Source organism: Balaenoptera musculus, chromosome 17, assembly GCF_009873245.2.
Source record: "Balaenoptera musculus isolate JJ_BM4_2016_0621 chromosome 17, mBalMus1.pri.v3, whole genome shotgun sequence".
NCBI classification, from domain to species: domain Eukaryota; kingdom Metazoa; phylum Chordata; class Mammalia; order Artiodactyla; family Balaenopteridae; genus Balaenoptera; species Balaenoptera musculus.
In genome coordinates, this window is record NC_045801.1 from 69,344,045 (window position 1) to 69,364,266 (window position 20,222).

General features: G+C 36.9%; 1 protein-coding gene across 4 annotated transcripts in view; it reads right to left on the reverse strand.

Annotated features, from left to right (window-relative positions):
- The window catches only part of MTFR1 (mitochondrial fission regulator 1), a 67,750-nt gene that overhangs the window by 36,250 nt on the left and 11,278 nt on the right, over positions 1 to 20,222 (reverse strand). For 2 of the 4 annotated variants that reach the window (XM_036830361.1, XM_036830360.1), the window contains exons 2-4: positions 18,471 to 18,610; positions 9,985 to 10,083; positions 1,740 to 1,858 (exon numbers count right to left, since the gene is read on the reverse strand). In XM_036830361.1, the coding sequence (XP_036686256.1) occupies positions 1,740 to 1,858; positions 9,985 to 10,083; positions 18,471 to 18,533 (281 nt within the window). In that variant the 5' untranslated portion in view covers positions 18,534 to 18,610. Of the gene's footprint in view, positions 1 to 1,739; positions 1,859 to 9,984; positions 10,084 to 10,928; positions 11,009 to 18,470; positions 18,611 to 20,222 lie in introns of all 4 variants that reach the window. The other 2 variants (XR_005017030.1, XM_036830362.1) reach the window with 2 other exon arrangements.

Sequence of the window (20,222 nt, forward strand, 5' to 3'; positions counted from 1 at the left end):
GATAAGTGGTTGCCATTAAGGAGGGGTTGGAGATGGAAGTGAAGTGGGTGTGGCCATAACAGGGCCACAGGAGGGGTTCTTGTAGTATGGAAATGTTCTTGACTTAACCAGTGTCAATATCCTAGTTGTGATAGTGTACCATGTTTTGCAGGATATTACCACTGGAGAAAACTGGGTAAAGGGTACAGGAAATGCTTCTGTATTCTTTCTTGTAACTGCATGTGAAGAATCTACAATTATCTCAAAAAGTTTAATCAAAAAAATAAACATCTTACAAAAGAAAGGCTCTTTACCTGCTAATCCTGCAATAATCTGGTCTGTTCCTCTACTGCTATGTCCTCACTCCTACTTGTCATTCAAATCAAATTCCTTCTTTGCTCTTGGATTACTTAATTCTTATTTTATTCAGCTAATACCACTCAAATGAAATTACTCTCTTGCTGAAGTCAATGATAATCTTTCAACTGCAAAACAAAATGGAAACTTGCTAGGTTTTTGGTTTACCTAGCCTCTAAGTATCTGACACTGATGGAAGCTTACTCTACTTCCCTGAAGCTCTCCTACCTCTGCTTCCATGACAACACTCTCTGCTGGTTCTCCTTCTGCCTCTTGAGCTACTTCTGGCAGGTAGGGGAGTCCTTTCTCTTTTCTTCTTTTTTTTCTCCTGATTTACTCCCAAATGCCAGCTTTATCCAGGATACAAATGCTCTTCGTGTCTTATATATGCTCCTTGAGTACTCTGGGTCCCAGCCATTCTATCCACATGTTGAAGTGCAAGCATTCTTTATCAATATCTAGCTACATAAACTGTCTCCAGAGCTATGTCAATGTCCCACAGGAAGCTCAAACACAGCATATTCCACACTGGACTACCTCTAACTCCCACCCTCCAGAAAGAAATCTGTTTTCCTATATTCTTATTAATTGTTCCGCCATTCTCATATCCTAGCCAGAAACCTGGGAGTTATCCTAGACTCTTCCTTTCTCAACCCCAATACCCAAAAAGTTTCTTTAAAAAGTTTAAAATTCTTCTCAGTATCTCTTGATTTTGTCCTTTTTCTCCATGCCTTCTCTGTCGGTTTCTTAATTTAGTCAAACTCTTATCATCTCTTATTTAGCCTATTTCCTGACTTGGCTCCCTTCTATTCTTTACACTGTTTACAAGGAAATTTAACTAAAATACAAATTTGATAATATTACTATGATGCTTAAATTTCTTCCATCGCTCTACAGTGCTTTCAGGAAAAAGTGTAAACTTCTTAGCCTAACATGTATGACCTTTTAACCTCGACCTACTTTCCATATTCATCTCCTACAGCCTACCCTTCTCTGCTACTCTCTAGCCTCATGGAGCCATTTGGAGTTTCCTGAACATGCCATGTGGCCTTCTGATTAGTACCTTTAATCACATTCACTTTACCTGGAATACAGCCTTCCTAGTTGAGTGGCTCCTACTGCCCCCCAGCACTCAGCTCTATCATCCCCTCCCCCTGAGAAGCCTTGCTGAACCTCGCATCCCACAGTGGCCTTCTGTATTTATTTAGTAGTCTTTCCAGTATCGCTATTATTGATTTCCTTTTGTAATCTCCTCTAGCAAGTATTTCCAAGTATTCCTGGAAAGCTGGGACTGTGTCTTATTTTATCTATGTATCCTTGATGCCTAATAAGAAGATGATTCCAATGTACCATCTTAAAATACTAAATACCGCATCTCAGCTCTGACAGCCATCCAGACTAACCTTCGTCTTGTTAATAAACACTCTCCTTCTTCTCTGGCTACCCATCCAACATCGGCAAAAGACACCACTGCATCCTCTCCTGGCTGGCTGGGGCTCCATTCTGTTGTAGGGCTGGTAAGCTGTAAGTTACAAATAGGGAAGGTTCTTCATCTAGCACCAAAATGGTAGAATAAAAACATTTTATTACCTAAGGAAAATCACCAGCTCTAGCATTACAAACACATGGACAGTTTCTAGCATTTCCATTGAAGGTCTCCACGAAAGAGACCTTTAGTTATGTCACACTGTTGTTTAATAGTGCATGCAATCTCTGAATTATAATTTAACTCATTCAATTTTTATTTTACAGGTCAAATGAGACTCGTTAAAAAAAAACAAAAACCTCTGTTCATCCTAAAACATTAAGAAAATTTTTAGAATTTAAACATTATAAATCAGTTCTTTTCTGAAGAGATTTAGTAAAAAGTATAGTGACCAATTTGTGCTAAATCTGGGAATATTTTTAAATGGATATTATATAGATACACTGTTACAATAATGAAAATACATTTTCAAATATCATTAGATCTCTTGATTTTTAAATTAAAGTATTAACTATATTAAAGAACCAAAAATACAAATAGCAGTAGAACAGAATTCTCTAGCTGACCTTAAACACCTAGAGAAGGAACAGAATATTCTGAAATAAATATAACAAAGAAAAAGCGTGCAAGTTCTGAAATTGACCTTCAAAAAATAGAAAAATAACTTAATTGAATTAAATTTAAGTTTTGTTATAAGAATATTGCCAGATGGCTAATGAATAATTGTTATCAGATTAATGTAATACTTCCTACAAGTTGAAGTAAGGTTTAAATAAAAAAGAAAATGCAGACTTTTTAATTGAAGAAAAATGTTTAAGAGGCCAAAGAGATTTACACGTATTTATCAGAAAGTTTCTACAGTAACCCATGCTTTGTTTGAAACTTCTTACTATTATCATTGCCAGATGAAGCTTTTGGAAGCTACACTTAAATAATACTTGTTCCTCAACTATAAAATATACCCTACAAACACATAATACTAATATGGTTAAAATTTTTAAATAATATATCTTTAATTTTTAAATAATGTATCTTTAACATTATGAAGAAAATTTTAACTGAACATATTGGTTACTGGTATGTGCACGCATTCAGATATCATAATTACCCAACATTATCAACTTCATAGAGTAGTACTAGAAAACTGACATTTTAACAACAAGATACTAAGAATATCAAGTATTTAAAATGCCTTAAATTGTGGCTTTTGGGAAGGACAGGGGTACAGGCAAGAAAGAAAACAAGTATATTAGAAGAGTAGAGATTTAAGAACTTAATCCTGGGCAAAAACAAAAACAAAAAAACTAATAACGGAATTAAGATGAAAAAGCTTTCAAAATACCAGTGTTTTAAGGCACACAGTGGAGTAACTGGTCAGAAGAGAAAAAAAGTATAACCTTCAGCAAGTACATTGTCAAGGGATATGATCAAAGAAAAATCAAAAAGAAGATTTTTCTACTTCTCCCTTATACGTTTCAGAAATTTATCTAAATAAGTCAATAAACAGTTTTCAGTAAATTGGTATCTTGTACAACTTAAATAATATAAATGAATTGGGCATCCCATCTGGTCTCAAGAGCCTGCGAATCTGGCAATATTCTGTTTCTATCCATTACTGAGAACAGAATGGTATATTAATACTCCCGTCACACTATAAAATGGAGATTCTAAGTGGGTTACATGGAGATTCGGGAACAGGAAGGTCCCCCAAGCTCTGTGGAGGCTCCTAGAAGATACAGTGTTGAATGGGCTGTTTTGTACAAGTGACAAATCATAAAGGTAAAACCTGAATGGTCCCTTCCTTAAGGTGCTAGCTCATGAGATCAATTTGGTTACCTAACTCTTTATTTAGAAAATAAAATTTTGTTCCAATACACTTACTAGTTGGTAGGAAGAAAGGTATATTTAAGATAAATAAAAATCTAGTTTTGACCTTAAGACTTCTTACCTTCCCATAAAAGCTACAAAAATTGCTGTTTTCTTCCCAGATATTTTTGCCCATAAAAGGAAGCAAAATACTTTTCTAAGAATACTCAAAAATATAAGTTAAACCCATTCTGTGACAGCCTTTCCAAGTATTTTATTTTATAATGTAAAGATCATACAATATTTCTCAATTTTACATCTGTAACACTTCGCATATTAAACATGAAATGTTGCTTTTTGCACAAACTTTAAAACAAAAACCAATTATTCCATGGACTTAGTCTGTAATCTTACTGAGCATTGATTATATTTAATCACTGAAATAATACCATGTCTATAACATGTACTCAATGAGATGAAAATGTTAATGATACTGTCAAGAACCAATTCCAGAATTGATAATACCTGTATCATTTCTAATTGACATCCTGCCCCACAAGACAAAGTAGTTTTAGTATTTAAGTCACGTACCTACATTATAACAGTGATTTATGCCACCAAAAAAGAAGCCTAACAAAGTCCCTGGGGAAACTCAAACAAAAAACAAAATAAAACTGAAAAAAATCTAATCTTTTTTTAAAAGGCCACTTCAGTTGTTGCCGAAACGGGCACTCAGTAGCATAAGAATGAAACAGGAAGTACAGTTCACCTAGTAAAGTACTAGTTTAGGTGAGGTCAGTGTAGGCAAGGGGACTGAGGGCATGGAATCCTTGGAGGTATGATTTAGACACCACAACTGACATGCATGGATGATGGATGGGAAGTTTGAAAAAGAAAAGGTCAACTTACTGAAGGTTCCAGCAAGGTCCTGTCCTACCACAGCTATTGTTAGTAGGGGAAAAAAAAAAAACGACAGAAAAATTTTTTTTCAAAATCAAGGGCATTATAAAATTTAAAATAAAATTAGTGCTTATTGATTTATCAGTATCCAAATTCCTTTCAGAAAGTAAGAAAAGCATTTCATTCAGAGCAAAATTCAGTAAGAGCATTGTATTTTTACTGATCTTAAGAAATTCAAATCAACATTTGAAACAATTTAAATTATCTAAGATTCAATTATATTTCAAGAATTTTACTGAAGTAATTTTAAATATTCTGATAATGTAAAACTACACTGAAGAAATTGATTTATTTAATAAACTGCATAAAAGAAAAATATAAAGCTTATACAAAAGCTGAAATACTTAGAATAAAATATTAGAAGAGCTCGCTTTGTCCTCATGTGACTTTTCATAAAATAAACACACTGGTACTGGGAACTAGAATTCTCTCAGTTTCTTGCCAAAAACGGTGTAACAGTAAATATACTCAGTCTATTTTACCACCTTTTGTTTACAGCCAAATGCAAAACATGTATTCTTTTTTTTTTGTTTGTTTGTTTTTTGTTTTTTTTTTTTTTTTTAAATTCTTTTTTTAATAAACTTATTTATTTATTTATTTATTTATGGCTGTGTTGGGTCTTCGTTTCTGTGCGAGGGCTTTCTCCAGTTGCGGCGAGCGGGGGCCACTCTTCATCGCAGTGCGTGGGCCTCTCATTATCGCGGCCTCTCTTGTTGCGGAGCACAGGCTCCAGACGCGCAGGCTCAGTAGTTGTGGCCCACGGGCCCAGTTGCTCCGCGGCATGTGGGATCTTCCCAGACCAGGGCTCGAACCCGTGTCCCCTGCATTGGCAGGCAGGCTCTCAACCACTGCGCCACCAGGGAAGCCCAAAACATGTATTCTTAAAAGCAACACGGTAAAAAAACTTCTAGATTTTTAATTACAGATTTAATTATTCCTCTTTTTCTACCAATTCCTGTCATAGTAAGAAAAACTAAAAGCAGAATTTCTGCATTTTAATATAGTGACATACAGTGACACCAATAGGCCAAGAGGTATACCTGAGTAAAGAACACCAAACTAAATATTCTAGCTGAGACAGGCACTAATATTGCTGAGTAATGTGGTCACTTTAAAAAAAATTGAGCATTTATTAACCCTTCCTATTCATGACACACCTAGAATGGAGGAGGGAAGGAAGGTGAGGGGAGAACAGGGAGAAGAAAAAGGACCAGAGAGACAAGAGGGAAGGAAACGTGTGTGTGTATCTCTCAAAATAACCTAGGAAGGTAAGTAACAGTATCCCCATGGAAAAACAAGTCTATAAGAAGTCAATTACTGAGAATGAATAAAACATCACAAACATTAGTTATTTACTGAGTTGGGCTTCAAATTACTACGCCATGTTACCAAATTTATAAAACATAATGCATATATCTGGATTCAGTTACCCTTAAGGGCCATTTTATAGCTAAAAATATCAAGAAATGGACATCACATACATTATGACATCACATGCTAGCAGAGTCCAGATCATCAGACAGTAACTGGGAAAAATATGAAGTTTAACAATGAATTTTAGTACGAATCCAGGTACTTATCCTCAGATGGCTCAGACATCAAAGACCACGATACCACACTACGATACCACACTACTACCACACTACGTCTCCCACCTCACTAGCTCCTGACAGAGGGGCCTTGTCTTGGTTCCTCAACAGTAACTTCTGTCTTGCCTCAGGACCTCTGCACTTATTGTTCTCTCTGCCAACACTGCCCCACCTCCATCCCTCTTCCTAACTCTTTGAGGGGCTGGCTCTTTTTAATCCTTAATTGTCATTCCTCCAGGGCCGCCTTCCCACACCACCACTGTTAGTCTCCCCATGCTATACCAATTTTTCCTTCACTGCACTTAGTACAAATTATAATTTTATGTTTATTAGCATATTTCCTTGTTTAATCCCTCTCCCACTGAACCATATCCCAGTAAGGGTGGAGACTGTGTCTGTTTGGTTCACCACTGACCAACAGCACCTAACAGAATGCATGGATTTCAAGTTGATTTGCTAAATAAAGATTTGCTAAATAAATAAACGTGCCAGGCGGCTGTTTTACTTCCACCTTTAGTCACAGTGTGTGGACTTTAGTGAGAATCTTATTCATTACTTGTTTGGTTACAGAACATTCCCCTCCACCACCAATTCCAACAATCACTCCTAGCAATACAAGAAAACAGCCTGGGGCAGGGTTTCCACAGGTAACAAAGGTAATCCAGGTTAAATTACCCAGAGTTCTGCCAGTTACTGAGCAGGGATTCAAACTACCCTCCCCTTATCTGATGGTATGCAAGAGCACTTTTTTTTGCCTTAGGTTTTTCTAAGTGTAGTATTTATTATCCCAATAAGCCACACTTAAATTCCATGTTTTTCTTTAACTCATAAAATTTGAAATTTATAAAAATGACCCCCAAAGGTGCTTTAGTGATTACTTTCATAATTTGCCAATAGATAATTATGTTACTGCTGTAAACTTTCTTTAGTAAAATACTAAAACACAATCTGTAAATGAAGTCCTCAAACTCGGCTGCATAAGAAGCTTCTGAAGAGGTTTTAAAAAACAAATGAAAAAAAAAAATCAAATATATGAAATTCAGATTTAGTAAGCCTTGGATGACACATTATATTCTTTATAAGTTCCCTAAGTGTTTTTGTGAGGAGGCTGGGGCCTTGGAGGATGGGGCCTGAGCATGGATATTTTATTTTTTAAAGCTCCTGGTGATTTAATTATGCAGCCAGTATTGAGAACCACTGTAAATCAAAACCTCTGAACTCCATTCCAACAAACAGAGCAAAGAAACATTGAGTGCTTTTATATGTTTTCTTTAACATTCATTACCTCATTTTATTCCCAGCCCAATATTCATTGGGCCCATTAACTGGATGAAGGTGTAAATAAATGTGCTGATCTGTGTTCTGATTTGTGAACCTATAAATATACAGAAATCCAATTTGTTTAAAAAAAAAAAGGCAAAACTTTTGGGAATTCCCTGGCAGTCCAGTGGTTAGGACTCCAGGCTTCCAATGCAGGGGGCATGGGTTTGATCCCTGGTCGGGGAATTAAGAGCCCGCATGCCAAGCGGCACAGCCAAAAGTAAAAAAAAATCCAATCTGTAAAATCAGGGAGTTCACTTAGACAACCAAGTAAATTAATCTGTTATTCTGCTGCAAGGTGGCAATAACAATAAAATCCCACCACTAGCATACTTTTATTGTGCACTAATTATGTACCAGTTACGATATTCAGGGCTTTGCATGGATTATCTTGTCTAACCCTCACAACACAAAGTAACATGCCTGTCTTGCCCATCATTTATGTGAGAGTCTTACTTGTCTGCAGATATATGGGTCAGCTGACAACAATGAAAAGATGGTGTGATTTAGAAGGAACATACTGAGGCTTAAGATTTTGGAGGTGAAACTGTTGTGAGGGCGGCCAACTTGAGGTGATGCCTATTGAGTGCTGGGTACAAGAAAAGGAATAGAAGTGAAAGTCAACAGGAGCAGAGGAAGAAAAGAAAATATGAGATTAAGTTCCAAAAGACAGTGAAATCACCCAGGACAAAAAAGGACTGGCTTTGACTACTAACTCCTGCTTCTGAATTGACCCATGAACACCTCATTCTCAAGTTTAATCTACTTCAACTTTTGTCTCCCTCCTTGGGTCCCACAGTGGTTCCCCAGTTCCAGACTTTCTATAGCAGTATTTACTCATGTTGGACTCCTAGACAGTCCAAATACATTCCATATCAAACCTCCAAATGAGCCAAAAAAAATAGCAAAAATGAATTGTCAATTTTATTACTCTTAAACTGCATCCCTTATATTTTTTGAAGACTCTACATTTTTTATATTTCTGATAGATGTAGTAAAAAAAAAAATTAAATTAAAAAAAAAAAACAGAAGATACAGAAGAATGATAGCAGATTTAAAATATCTAAATAAGTAGCAGATAAAACACTCACTTTAAGATTGATGCTGAATTTGAAAAGACTCAGCATGCTACAAAACTGCCTGGAAGTAAAAAAATCTCACTATAAACAAATGTCTTCTGTTTTCTACTACATTCTCAAGTAGGTCACCAACATTTCTCTTACCTTACTCCTCTCCTTTATGTTAATCTATCTTTTTTCAAATGCAGCTCCTGTACTAATCCTAAAACTCTTATTCTGCTCAGACGCTTCTAAGTGACTAATAACATTGAGAAAGAGAATCCCGCCAAGAAAACGCACTTGGCCCTAGTACTTCTGCCCACTGACTGTCAAGGCAGATTTGGGTTGCTACCAGAAAATGCTGGATTATCTCTACGTCCTTTCATACATCTCTAGCCATGTGAACACAAATGCTGAAGCAAGTTCTCCTGCAACTAGGTTAAGCAGATAAATAGATAAAATTTTAATGGAATGGAGCAATCAGAAGAAAAGTTACTAAGTCTTAGTTAACACAATAGTTATTTGAAGGAAACTGGCAAATAAAGCAATCAGCAATTGGTGTCTCAGTGAACTGAATTCTCAGAAATTGTGCTTGAGAGAATTACTATCATAGGTTTCTCTATTTTGATTTTTTTAAAAAGCCCATCATTTGATAAAAATTACTTCTGGAAAGTTCCAATCTGTCAATCTCTAGATTGATGCACAAAGGTCTTGCCAGTCAATCTGCAAGTGGGCATAACAATGACCAACCTTGTTAGTCAACCTGAACAAATGCTAATTTCTACCACTTACTTAGAAACAGATTTTTAACTCTCTCTACAAGGAGGAGTGATTTATAAGTAAGACATCTAATAAGCTCGCAGGGGCACTTTTGACCTTTTGAATTATGATTTAAACTTATCTTCCACATTTCACATGCTAATCTATTATTTAAAATTGGTATAGATTATCTGCTGAACTTTATATACTTAAATGTTGAACTAAAAGATTTTATTACTACTGTAGAGAATTACTGAAAAACAAGAATAAAGCTATATGATACATGTCTCACACTAAAACACCGGTAAGGAACAAAAACCCAAATCAAGAAAATAGGAACTTATCTCCAAGCAGAGTTGAGCTACTCCTGATTTGGTGCTAGAAGACAATGCTCAAGGTCACCTGGGAATTAACAACGGCTTGGCTTATTATATGCTTCTAAGTCTGCGTATGTATTCTTAAGGATAAATGTCTTACAGAGCTTGAATAATCACTTCACAGAGGAACTAAAATTAGAAAGACTTTACCGTGGTTTTTATCCTCTTTTATTTTATTGATAGCAGCATCAATAGTGGGGAGAGGTTCAAAAAGTACTTTTAAAGCTGTCTGGCCTATTTACATCACCAATGTACATATTAATATAAAATTTGAAATATATAAAATACAGTACCTGAAACTGAACTCTTGGACACTGAATCAGAGATAAATTAGTACCAATTTTCCTTACGATACTTCGAGATGAACCATATGGCTTCCCAGACCAAAGTACCTAAGTAGGAAAAACCAAAAGTTTAATTACAAGACTTACAGAACTGTTAATAGAAAGCACTGGACAATTAATTGCATGACATGCTGACACATTAATTATGGGATCACAAAGCTCTATATGTTACGGGAAATGAGCTAATATTTCTCAATTAAAAATGAAAGAATATATACAGCAGGTTGTTACTAATGCAATAAAGTTTAATGTAAGGCATTATATAAAAATGTAAAAGAACAACTAGTGGAAGTTCCCTGGTGGCTCAATCCCTGGTTGGGGATCTGATCCCACAAGCCGTGCAGCATGGCCAAAAGGAAAAAAAAAGAAAAAAAGAACTACTAATGATTGTAAAATAAAATTATATTAGGAGTAAAAACTCTTATCTATTTTCATTAGGTTTTCATACTACTCTGCAGAGGAAACTATTTTATCTCCTCTGCTATATTTTTAGAATTTTATCTATAAGTTTTTCAAAACTACAAGCTACTTATAATAGACTTTCAAAACAAATGCAAATCAGTACAAAGTTCAGAATCTGAATTTGTACAATGCAGGATGCTGCATTTTGTTTGCTACACAAGAAGGCCAGGCCAAGGGTGAGTGGGGGGCCCAAATCCAGTTGTACTACATCTTCTTGTGAGGCCTTGTCTCAGGGGAAAGGTGTCTTTTCCTAATTTATACAAAAGTACTAAATAGGTTAGTGATAACCCTAATGAGCAGAATTTTTCAGATAAAATCATAATACACAGAGGACATTATGCTATGCTTAAAGCAAAAACAAACACAAACCTCCAAAGCAAAAAGCAAACAAAAAATGCACAGGCAGAATGTTAAATCATTACAAATTGTACCTTGATACTTCTCCCCAAGTATATGCTCTTTCCTTAAAGAGAAAAACTATCCATCTGTTTTGAGTGCTATACCTGAAAGCCTGGACAGAAGAGGTAAAGAGAGGTGGTATACTATTAAAAGCAATTTGGAAAAAAAAGAATGAGAATGATATGACTATTTACTAATTCATTCAACTGAGATATTCAATTGCATCCTAAAACTATTAAATAAATAGTACCAAATCAGCTGGCATGTATTCTGAGCAATGGACACTGACCCCTTTTTAAAGTCACTCCATGCCCATTCTAATTTAAAGAATGGAATTACAGTATGACCAAGCAATGTTACTGTAAACAGCCATGGCTCCAACACATAACCCTAACTAGACCTTTAGACCATTCTAAAAGCATGCACAACTTGTAAAACGAGCATAGAAGCAATCTGACTTCTTAGATTTTAGCAATCAAATACAATTTAAGGTTAACAGTATGAATCAAAGTGAGGATCATGGGGTATATATAATACCTCTGGCATCTGCCTCTGCTCATATAATTCTCATCATCAATATGTTCAAAGTTTCAGATAAATAACAAGAACCTACTGTACAGCACAGGGAACTATATTCAATGTCTTGTAATAATCTATAATAGAAAAGAATCTGAAAAAGAACAGATATATACAAATATATGTATAACTGAATCACTTTGCTGTACATCTGAAGCTCACACAACACTGTAAATTAACTATACTTCAATTTTTTAAAAATGGATTTAAAAAAATGTTCGAAGTTTCACTGACTGTTTACCTGGGAGAGTTCCAGAAAGTACTATAACCTACACTGGCTACTATAACCAACAAGAACTATAACTTCTGCTTTAGAAATATAAATTAAAAGGATGGACAGATTGGAAAACTGGTCAGTGGAAAGATAAGAAGACATCAATACTGAAATAATATTAAACAAAGCACATAAAAGGTAAAGTTACTGTGAAGCTTTGAAGAGAATTACGTGGCGTTCAGGAAAGCAAATCATTCAAACCAATGATCATACAGAGGATTATCACATGAATAGTGTTAATAACACATGAGGACTAAGAGGAGGAAAATCATCTGACTAGAGGAAAAAGGGAAGGATCACAGTCTTACAAACTCAACCTAAGAGGCCAAGAAAAGCAAGAGGGAAGAGATATGGGGATATATGTATAGCTGATTCACTTTGCTATAAAGCAGAAACTAACACACCATTGTAAAGCAATTATACTCCAATAAAGATGTAAAAAAAAAAAAAAAAAAGAGGCCAAGAAAAAATAAGAAGGGCAAGTAATTCTAAAACAGACAGTATTTAAGCAAACTCTTTACCTTATACATGTTAATAGGCATTGATCTTTTAAAAACATATCCATAGGGCAATAGTAACTACACCATTCAATCATTTCTCATGTCTTCTATTTAGCCATAAGTCAAAACTCTCCTATGATGTAGGAGAATGCTATTTATGCATCACAATGTGACAATTACATGGTCTAATGTGAATCTTCCATCCCTCCAGTAAGCAAAGATCTTAACTGCAGATAAAGAGGACAAAAAAGCTCACAAAGAAAAGTTCAAAAAGGACTTGCCAAGGTCAGAAACTAAGATTTCTGCCAGCTTTTAGCCTTCCTTGCTATGCATGCTTCAGGGCTAAGTTTCAACTATTATCTTCCCATCTGCTTTATATCAGAAGGAAAGAATACCAGGTGCCTTCAACAAGGGAAGGTGGCCAAAGCTTCCGCTTTTACTTATAAGGAAAAAGTAGACTATTTAGGCTTTTGATACAAAGTTAAGGAAAGTAAAAGAACAGATTGCCTTATGTGATTATTTTTTCAAGTATACACAGTGGACTAACATAACGTTGTCCTGTTACTTGTGAACTGCATAGCATTTAGCACCAAAAATTATGAAGCAAGAGTCTATATAAGCTAATGACTGGGATATTTAGAAAGAAGAGGAGCCATAACCTTTACTGGATTGAAGAAAAAGTAAGGGGAAGGAGCAGCTAACTTCCAAGAAGTCTAAAACTAGGTCTTAACTTTATTTTTTCTATTCAGCCCTCATGGAGGGGGAGAAATTGTAAATGGCTATGAAGAAATAATGAACAGATGGTATGGAAAGTCACCATCTGTGCACTGGGAGGCTGTACGGCCCAAGTGCATCTCCTACCCTAACTGGTGGCTGAACTGTGTCTTGTCAGTATACTCGTCTGGAGAAGGAAAGGCTTCCTCTGAAGATGAACTGTCATTAGTATCTTTTCAGATCTAAGAAAGAGGGCAGGGAGAAAGCTGTCATTACTAGACAATTCGATTTCATTAAGAAATAAGAATTGGGCTTCCCTGGTGACACAGTGGCTAAGAATCCTCCTGCCAATGCAGGAGACATGGATTCGAGCCCTAGTCCGGGAAGATCCCACATACCACGGAGCAACTAAGCCCGTGCGCCACAACTACTGGGCCTGCGCTCTAGAGCCCGTGAGCCACAACTACTGAGCCCGCGTGCCACAACTACTGAAGCCCGCACACCTAGAGCCCGTGCTCCGCAACAAGAGAAGCCACCGCAGTGAGAAGCCCGCGCACCGCAACAAAGGGTAGCCCCTGCTCACCGCAACTAGAGAAAGCCCGCGCACATCAACAAAGACCCAACGCAGCCAAAAATAAGTAAAATAAATAAATTTATTAAAAAAAAACAAGAATTCAATTCCATTAAGAAAAAATTAAGTAACAGTAATTTTTTTTTAATTAATTTATTTATTTTTGGCTGTGTTGTGTCTTCGTTGCGGTGTGCGGGCTTCTCACTGCAGTGGCTTCTCTTGTTGCAGAGCACGGGCTCTAGGCACGCGGGTTTCAGTAGTTGTGGCTCACGGGCTCTAGAGCGCAGGCTCAATAGTTGTGGTGCATGGGCTTAGTTGCTCCGTGGCAGGTGGGATCCTCCCGGACCAGGGCTCGAACCCGTGTCCCCTGCATTGGCAGGCAGATTCTCAACCACTGTGCCACCAGGGAAGCCCTTATTATTATTATTAAACAAAAAAACTGCTTTGCTTTATTTATAAGAACTACTGATAAACAATGTAATGATGAATCTGTGTGGGGCGTGCATGTTTGCATGTCCGAGTCTAGTAATGACAGTCCATAGCATCGAGCAACAGGGTTTGTCAGTGATGACAGCAAGGAGGAGGATGACAACAGGGAAGCAATTTGTTCTTCTTCAACAACGTGAAATGCTACTGTCGAAGTGCTGAAGTGTGAGGCTGGAATCTGAAACTGTCATCTGTCTCACCATGATGACTGCACTCAAGCTTTATACGGTAATTCATTTCTTAGAGACTAGTTAAATCTATATTTCTATCTGAGAGTCACCATCTAGCAAGAAAAAATATACACTTAATTCTAATCAAATGTATTTTTCTCAAGAAAAACTATGTAATATTAACCCAAGGTTCTTTTTCTGATATATAATTTCACATATCCCTGAAATTATACACAAAATTATGTACATATACAACATTTTTCTGGGAAGAAGGTCCATACCATTAATCAAATTTTTAGGGAGTCTAGGACCCGACAAAGTATAAATTCTTAATTCCAAGGGAACCAGAGGAAAATAAAAAGTATGTGTTGGGGAGAAGGGGGTGGAGATAGGAAGATGAAATTCTATAACAATTTTGAAATCCCCAACTGAAGACAACCCTTCCCTCAGTTCTCTTCTTCCTTATCTAAACTCCTAGCCACATTCACATTCTTCCTCCAGAACAGAAGAGGAAAACAAGGTTGCAATTCTTAAGTATTACTGGAAATATATTCCTAATACAAATTAGATATTTGCTGTAACTTTTCAACATAAAATACTGAGATGAACCAGAATCACATTAGTTTCATAGCTTGCTTTCTCTAGTTTAAAAACATTTTTACTTAAGGGCATAAATATAGTAATAATAGAATGAGGAGAAAGTTTGGACAAATGTGAACACAGCTGACCCTTGAACAATGCTCAGGTTAGGGACACCAAACACTTCCCCCACTTTCCCAACAAAATCCACATATAACTTTACAGTTGGCCCTCCTGTATCCGGGGTCTCACATCTGCCAATACAACCAAGCATGTATCATGTAGTACTATAGTACTTACTACTGAAAAACATCTGCATCTAAGTGGATGCAAGCAGTTGAAATCCACACTGTTCAAGGGTCAACTGTATATAGTTTTAAATTCAAAAAATGTTGAGGCCAAATGGAACGCAGTGAAGAGAAAACACAGAGGCCACGGCAGCATATAGGCCTGGTTTTAAAAGTAGGCTCTACCATTTATTGCCTGTGTAAAGCTGGCAAATTATTGATCCCTCTATGTTTCCCTTTCCTCATCTATAAAACGGGAACAGTATCTACCTCATAAGCCTATGAGCCTTAAATGAGTTAAGGTAGGGGCTTCCCTGGTGGCGCAGTGGTTAGGAGTCCGCCTGCCAGTGCAGGGGACACGGGTTTGAGCCCTGGTCCGGGAAGATCCCACATGCCGCAGAGCAACTAAGCCCGTGAGCCACAACTACTGAGCCTGAGCTCTGGAGCCTGCAAGCCACAACTGCTGAGCCCACGTGCCACAACTACTGAGGTCCACGCGCCTAGAGCCCGTGCTCCGCAAAAAGAGAGGCCCTGCAATGAGAGGCCCGCGCACCACAACGAAGAGTAGCCCCCGCTCGCTGCAACTAGAGAAAGCCCACGCGCAACAATGAAGACCAAACGTAGCCAAAAATAAAATAAATAAATTTTTTAAAAAAACTGAGTTAAGGTATTTAAATATAACACGACTTTAATAAATATTGTCTTCTTCCCCTTCTATTATACGAGGTAGCAAAGTACACTAAAAAGAGGATTTTGGAATCAAAATTGGGTTCATATTACAGCTCTGCCACTTATTAGTAAGGTAACTTTGCACAAGTCAGTTAAACACTCTGAACCTCAGGTTTCTAATCTGTTAAAAAAAAAAAAAAAGAAAAAAGTGTTGTTCTAGTGAACACACAAAATACATGTAAAAGACTGGGTATACTAAGCCGATCAGTGATAGCTATTATGATGGTGCTGATGTGTATGGTAAAATACAAAGAGCTAATCATCGCCAGCTGGCCTAATGGCAAAAACAAAACGCAGATCTCAAAACCTGCATTTTTTTTTTTAAAGCAGATAAAATATACAAAGAATGAAGACATTTTCTGCTCTTGAATACATTCAAATATAGTACCAAGTACATTTATATATCAAAGCAGTGAGAAATATGTATTTATCATTGAAAGATGGAACTAAAAAGTTTGTTTTTTTTTTTATATTCGGATTACTCTTAAGCAGCAGGCTAAGAGATCCCAGAAACTAAGATAGAAAATAACTCCAAAGGGTCAAATTGCTTAATGTTAGGAGAAAATTTATTTTTATATAGATTTTCAGTTAACTGATTAAAGGTGATGATTATATGTTACATAAAAAAATGATCTTTCCATCTATTGGTAGAAAAGGCCCTCAGTTGTGATTACAATATTGGGAGCAAGTTAATGCTCTCTTACCTGGTCCATTCTTCGATGAAAGGCACCCGTGTTACAGCTCAAAATGAACAAAGCTAAATAAGTAAACTAAGCTAAATAAAGTGTGTTATCTGTTCCTGAAACAAAATTCTGCACTTTGGCCTCAATCAGCATTGGTCACATTGCCTGACTTGGGGCGGGGGCAGGGGGATGACAGAGCAGAACAGTAGGAAATTAACCGTCATTGAATGTACCTACACTACATACAGGCCACTGTGATAGGTATTTTACATACACTGCCGTGTAATCCACAGGTTCATTGTGCAGTAGTAGTTCTTCCTACCTGTAATTTGTAGATGAAGAAAGTAACTGGCAGAGATAAATTTCATACCCAGGTTTGTTTGAATCCAAGACCTACAATCTTTCCACTCAACTACACTTCTTACTAAAATTGCAAATAAATAGCAATCATAAACTGTAAAGTTTCACTTTTGGGGAATCATTAGCAACAAAAGCTTCCTGACTTTCTGAAAAGAAATTCTTTTGCTGTCAGTACTGAAATGTTAATCTACCCTATGCAGCCAAATGATGGTAAGTAGCAATTGAGAAAGGTGGTATACTGCATTAAGTGAAGTTCAAAACATGAGAAGACGTAACTGAAAAAGATGAAAGTATTAACTTTACAAACCATTTTCCTATTGTTTATCCGAAAGATAATACTCAAAATTAAGTAAATATAAAAAAGGGTAGGGACTTCTCTGGCAATCCAGTGGTTAAGACTTTGTCTTCCAATGCAAGGGGTGCGGGTTCGATCCCCAGTCGGGGAGATAAGATCCCACATGCCTCGCGGCCAAAAAACCAAAACATAAAACAGAAGCAATATAGTAACAAATTCAATAAAGACACTTCCCTGGTGGCGCAGTGGTTGAGAATCTGCCTGCTAATGCAGGGGACACGGGTTCGAGCCCTGGTCTGGGAAGATCCCACATGCCGCAGAGCAACTAGGCCCGTGAGCCACAACTACTGAGCCTGCGCATCTGGAGCCTGTGCCCCGCAACAAGAGAGGCCACGATAGTGAGAGCCCCGCGCACCACGATGAAGAGTGGCCCCCGCTTGCGGCAACTAGAGAAAGCCCTCGCACAGAAACGAAGACCCAACACAGCCAAAAATAAATAAATTAATTAATTAATTAATTTTTTTAAAAAATCTTTAAAAAAAAAGGGGGGGGGGTAATGTTATTTGGTTCTTTGCTTTTTATCTCCAAAGAAAATAGATGGAACTTTGTGTGACTGCGGGAACAAAAAGTTCAACCTTCTCTTAGCAAGATTCAAAGAGACACAAAATAAAAACAAAAAAGTAAAAGTAGTGCATTAAAAAGTATACTCAAATTCAAATTATGTAACCTGCCTATATCTTTAATGAATACAACGTAATTCCATGTCACCAATGACACTGAATGTGAAAATGAGAAACAAATATTCCACAAAATATGCTTGGCACAAGTATTGCTCTAATAACTTTACACTGGATCTGAAAAAAAAAAATTATGTATTAGTAGAAAATACTTTTAAAAATGTCAAGATCCGAACATCTTTGGCACAGAATAACCATATTACACTAATTTTTTTCTTTGTATCTATAGCTGTTATATTTTAGGAGACATGACTTACCTTTTAAACAGCTGTGTGATAAACCACATTATAAGAGCATTCAATATTAACAGTTCTACAACATTCAGAGTTGTCAAGCATTAGTCAAACATATTTTATTCAATGATTTCTATGTACATTTAAGCCTTTTCCTCACTAATAGCAAATGCATTGCTTTTAACAGTCACATGAATATTGGTTAAGTTTTCAATGTAACCAACCCATCCCTTACTTAGGATGCTGGGTGAAGATTCACTTCCCTGATTTAAATAGTAAGCAATTTAAATACTACATAAGTTGGCCATATACATAAGATTCATTTTTCTCAGAAAAAATTCTCAATGTCTGGATTTCAAAAATGAATTTCAAGCACTCACCGATTGCATGCTTCCAACCTGTTGAAAAACCATCCTAATTAGGCGTTTAATCCAGCCAAGCATTTAGATGGCAAAGTCTCTCCAAATTTGCATTTCAAGTACTTCAGGCATACATAGCAGCACATGGTCCATAAAGCACACTGAAATTTTAAAATGTAAATACTGAAGTGAAATAATTATTATTTAGAATCTTTACTGTCTACAACACATCTCACAAAGTAAGTTTAGTCTACATCTTAAACCTTTGTGTGAATAAATTTACTTAAGGAAAAAAATTTTCAACTAAGACCCGACGCAGCCAAAATAAACAAATTTAAAAAAAAAAAAAGAAAAAAAATTTACTTGTGATCACCTTTAAATAAACTAATGGTACAATTTTTTTTATTTTTTTAAGTAGTTCTTTTCCAGTCAGTGTTCTACCTTGGAAGCAACAAAAACCTACTGTGGCTGACATAAGTAGAAAATATATTTATGGAAAGACACCCAGTAGACAACAATCTTAGAAGACACTTATAGGCTACACAGCCAGGAAAGACATCCAAAACTGCAGCAGAACTGGTCTTGGAAGACACCACTGCAACTGCTACTGCCACCCCTGACAAACAGAATCTACTAGTTGCCACTTTCCTGTCCCACTGGCTTCTGAGGTGCTGTCCATACTGGCGGCATTTGCTTGGCCGAATCTACCTGGCTATAGTTACAAGCCGATTCTGGCTCCCACCAAAATCATAAAGGAATTCTGGAAACATAAAACAGGAATTCAGAGGCCAGAAGGTCAAAAATAATGACAAACCACACTCACTGGCACTATAACCCCTGCCACTCACCCTCCTCACCTCCCCGTCAATATACTGTATATCTGATAGAATTATGAACTCATATGGCATAAACCAGTTTACCTGAAGTGTTGGTCTCCAACATGACAAGTTTACACCAGACTATAAATCAATGTGCTGCTTCCTTGTCAAGGAAGACTTTAAAAAAAAAAAAAAAGCAGTACTTAGTCAGCGGTCCCCAACCTTTCTGGCACCAGGGACCGGTTTCCTGGAAGACAGTTTTTCCACGAACGGGGTGGGGGATGGTCCAGGCGGTAATGCGAGCGATGGGGAGCGGCAGATGAGGTTCCGCTCGCTCGCCTCCTGCCGTGCGGCCCGGTTCCTAACACACCGTGGACCAGCACCGGTCCGCGGCTCAGGGGTTGCGGACCCCTGTACTTAGTGATATACTTGATTTACATTCTGATATAGGCTTATCCCTTTGTGGACCAGAAATAACGTTTGTGGTCTACACTTTGAGGAGAACTTGATGAAGAATTACAAAGAATGGGGGGGGGGTGCGGATAAAGTTGCCACAAATATGCCAGACACTGGGTGAAACATGAACTAGAAAGAGCCCAGCCCTAAGGACAGATCAAAGTATGCAATGAAAGAGTTCTAAGTGCTGACAGGAACATATGATTTATTGATAACTAAGAAATGGTTGGGACTAGAACTTCGGTGAAACATATATTTTAATATTACCAAGATCTATAATTGCCTATAAGACTGAATATTCTGACAGGTAACGGGAATAAAAAGTGCAAAGGACCAAAAATAAGCTGGAGATGACTGACAAAAAACTGGTCAGAGAAAAAGGATGGTTTTATGTAATTGGAAAACCTATCACTTTTTTAAAACTTGAGATATAACTTACACAGGCAAGTGCACAAATTTTAAGTATGTCCAGCTTGATGAATTTTTATATATGTATAAA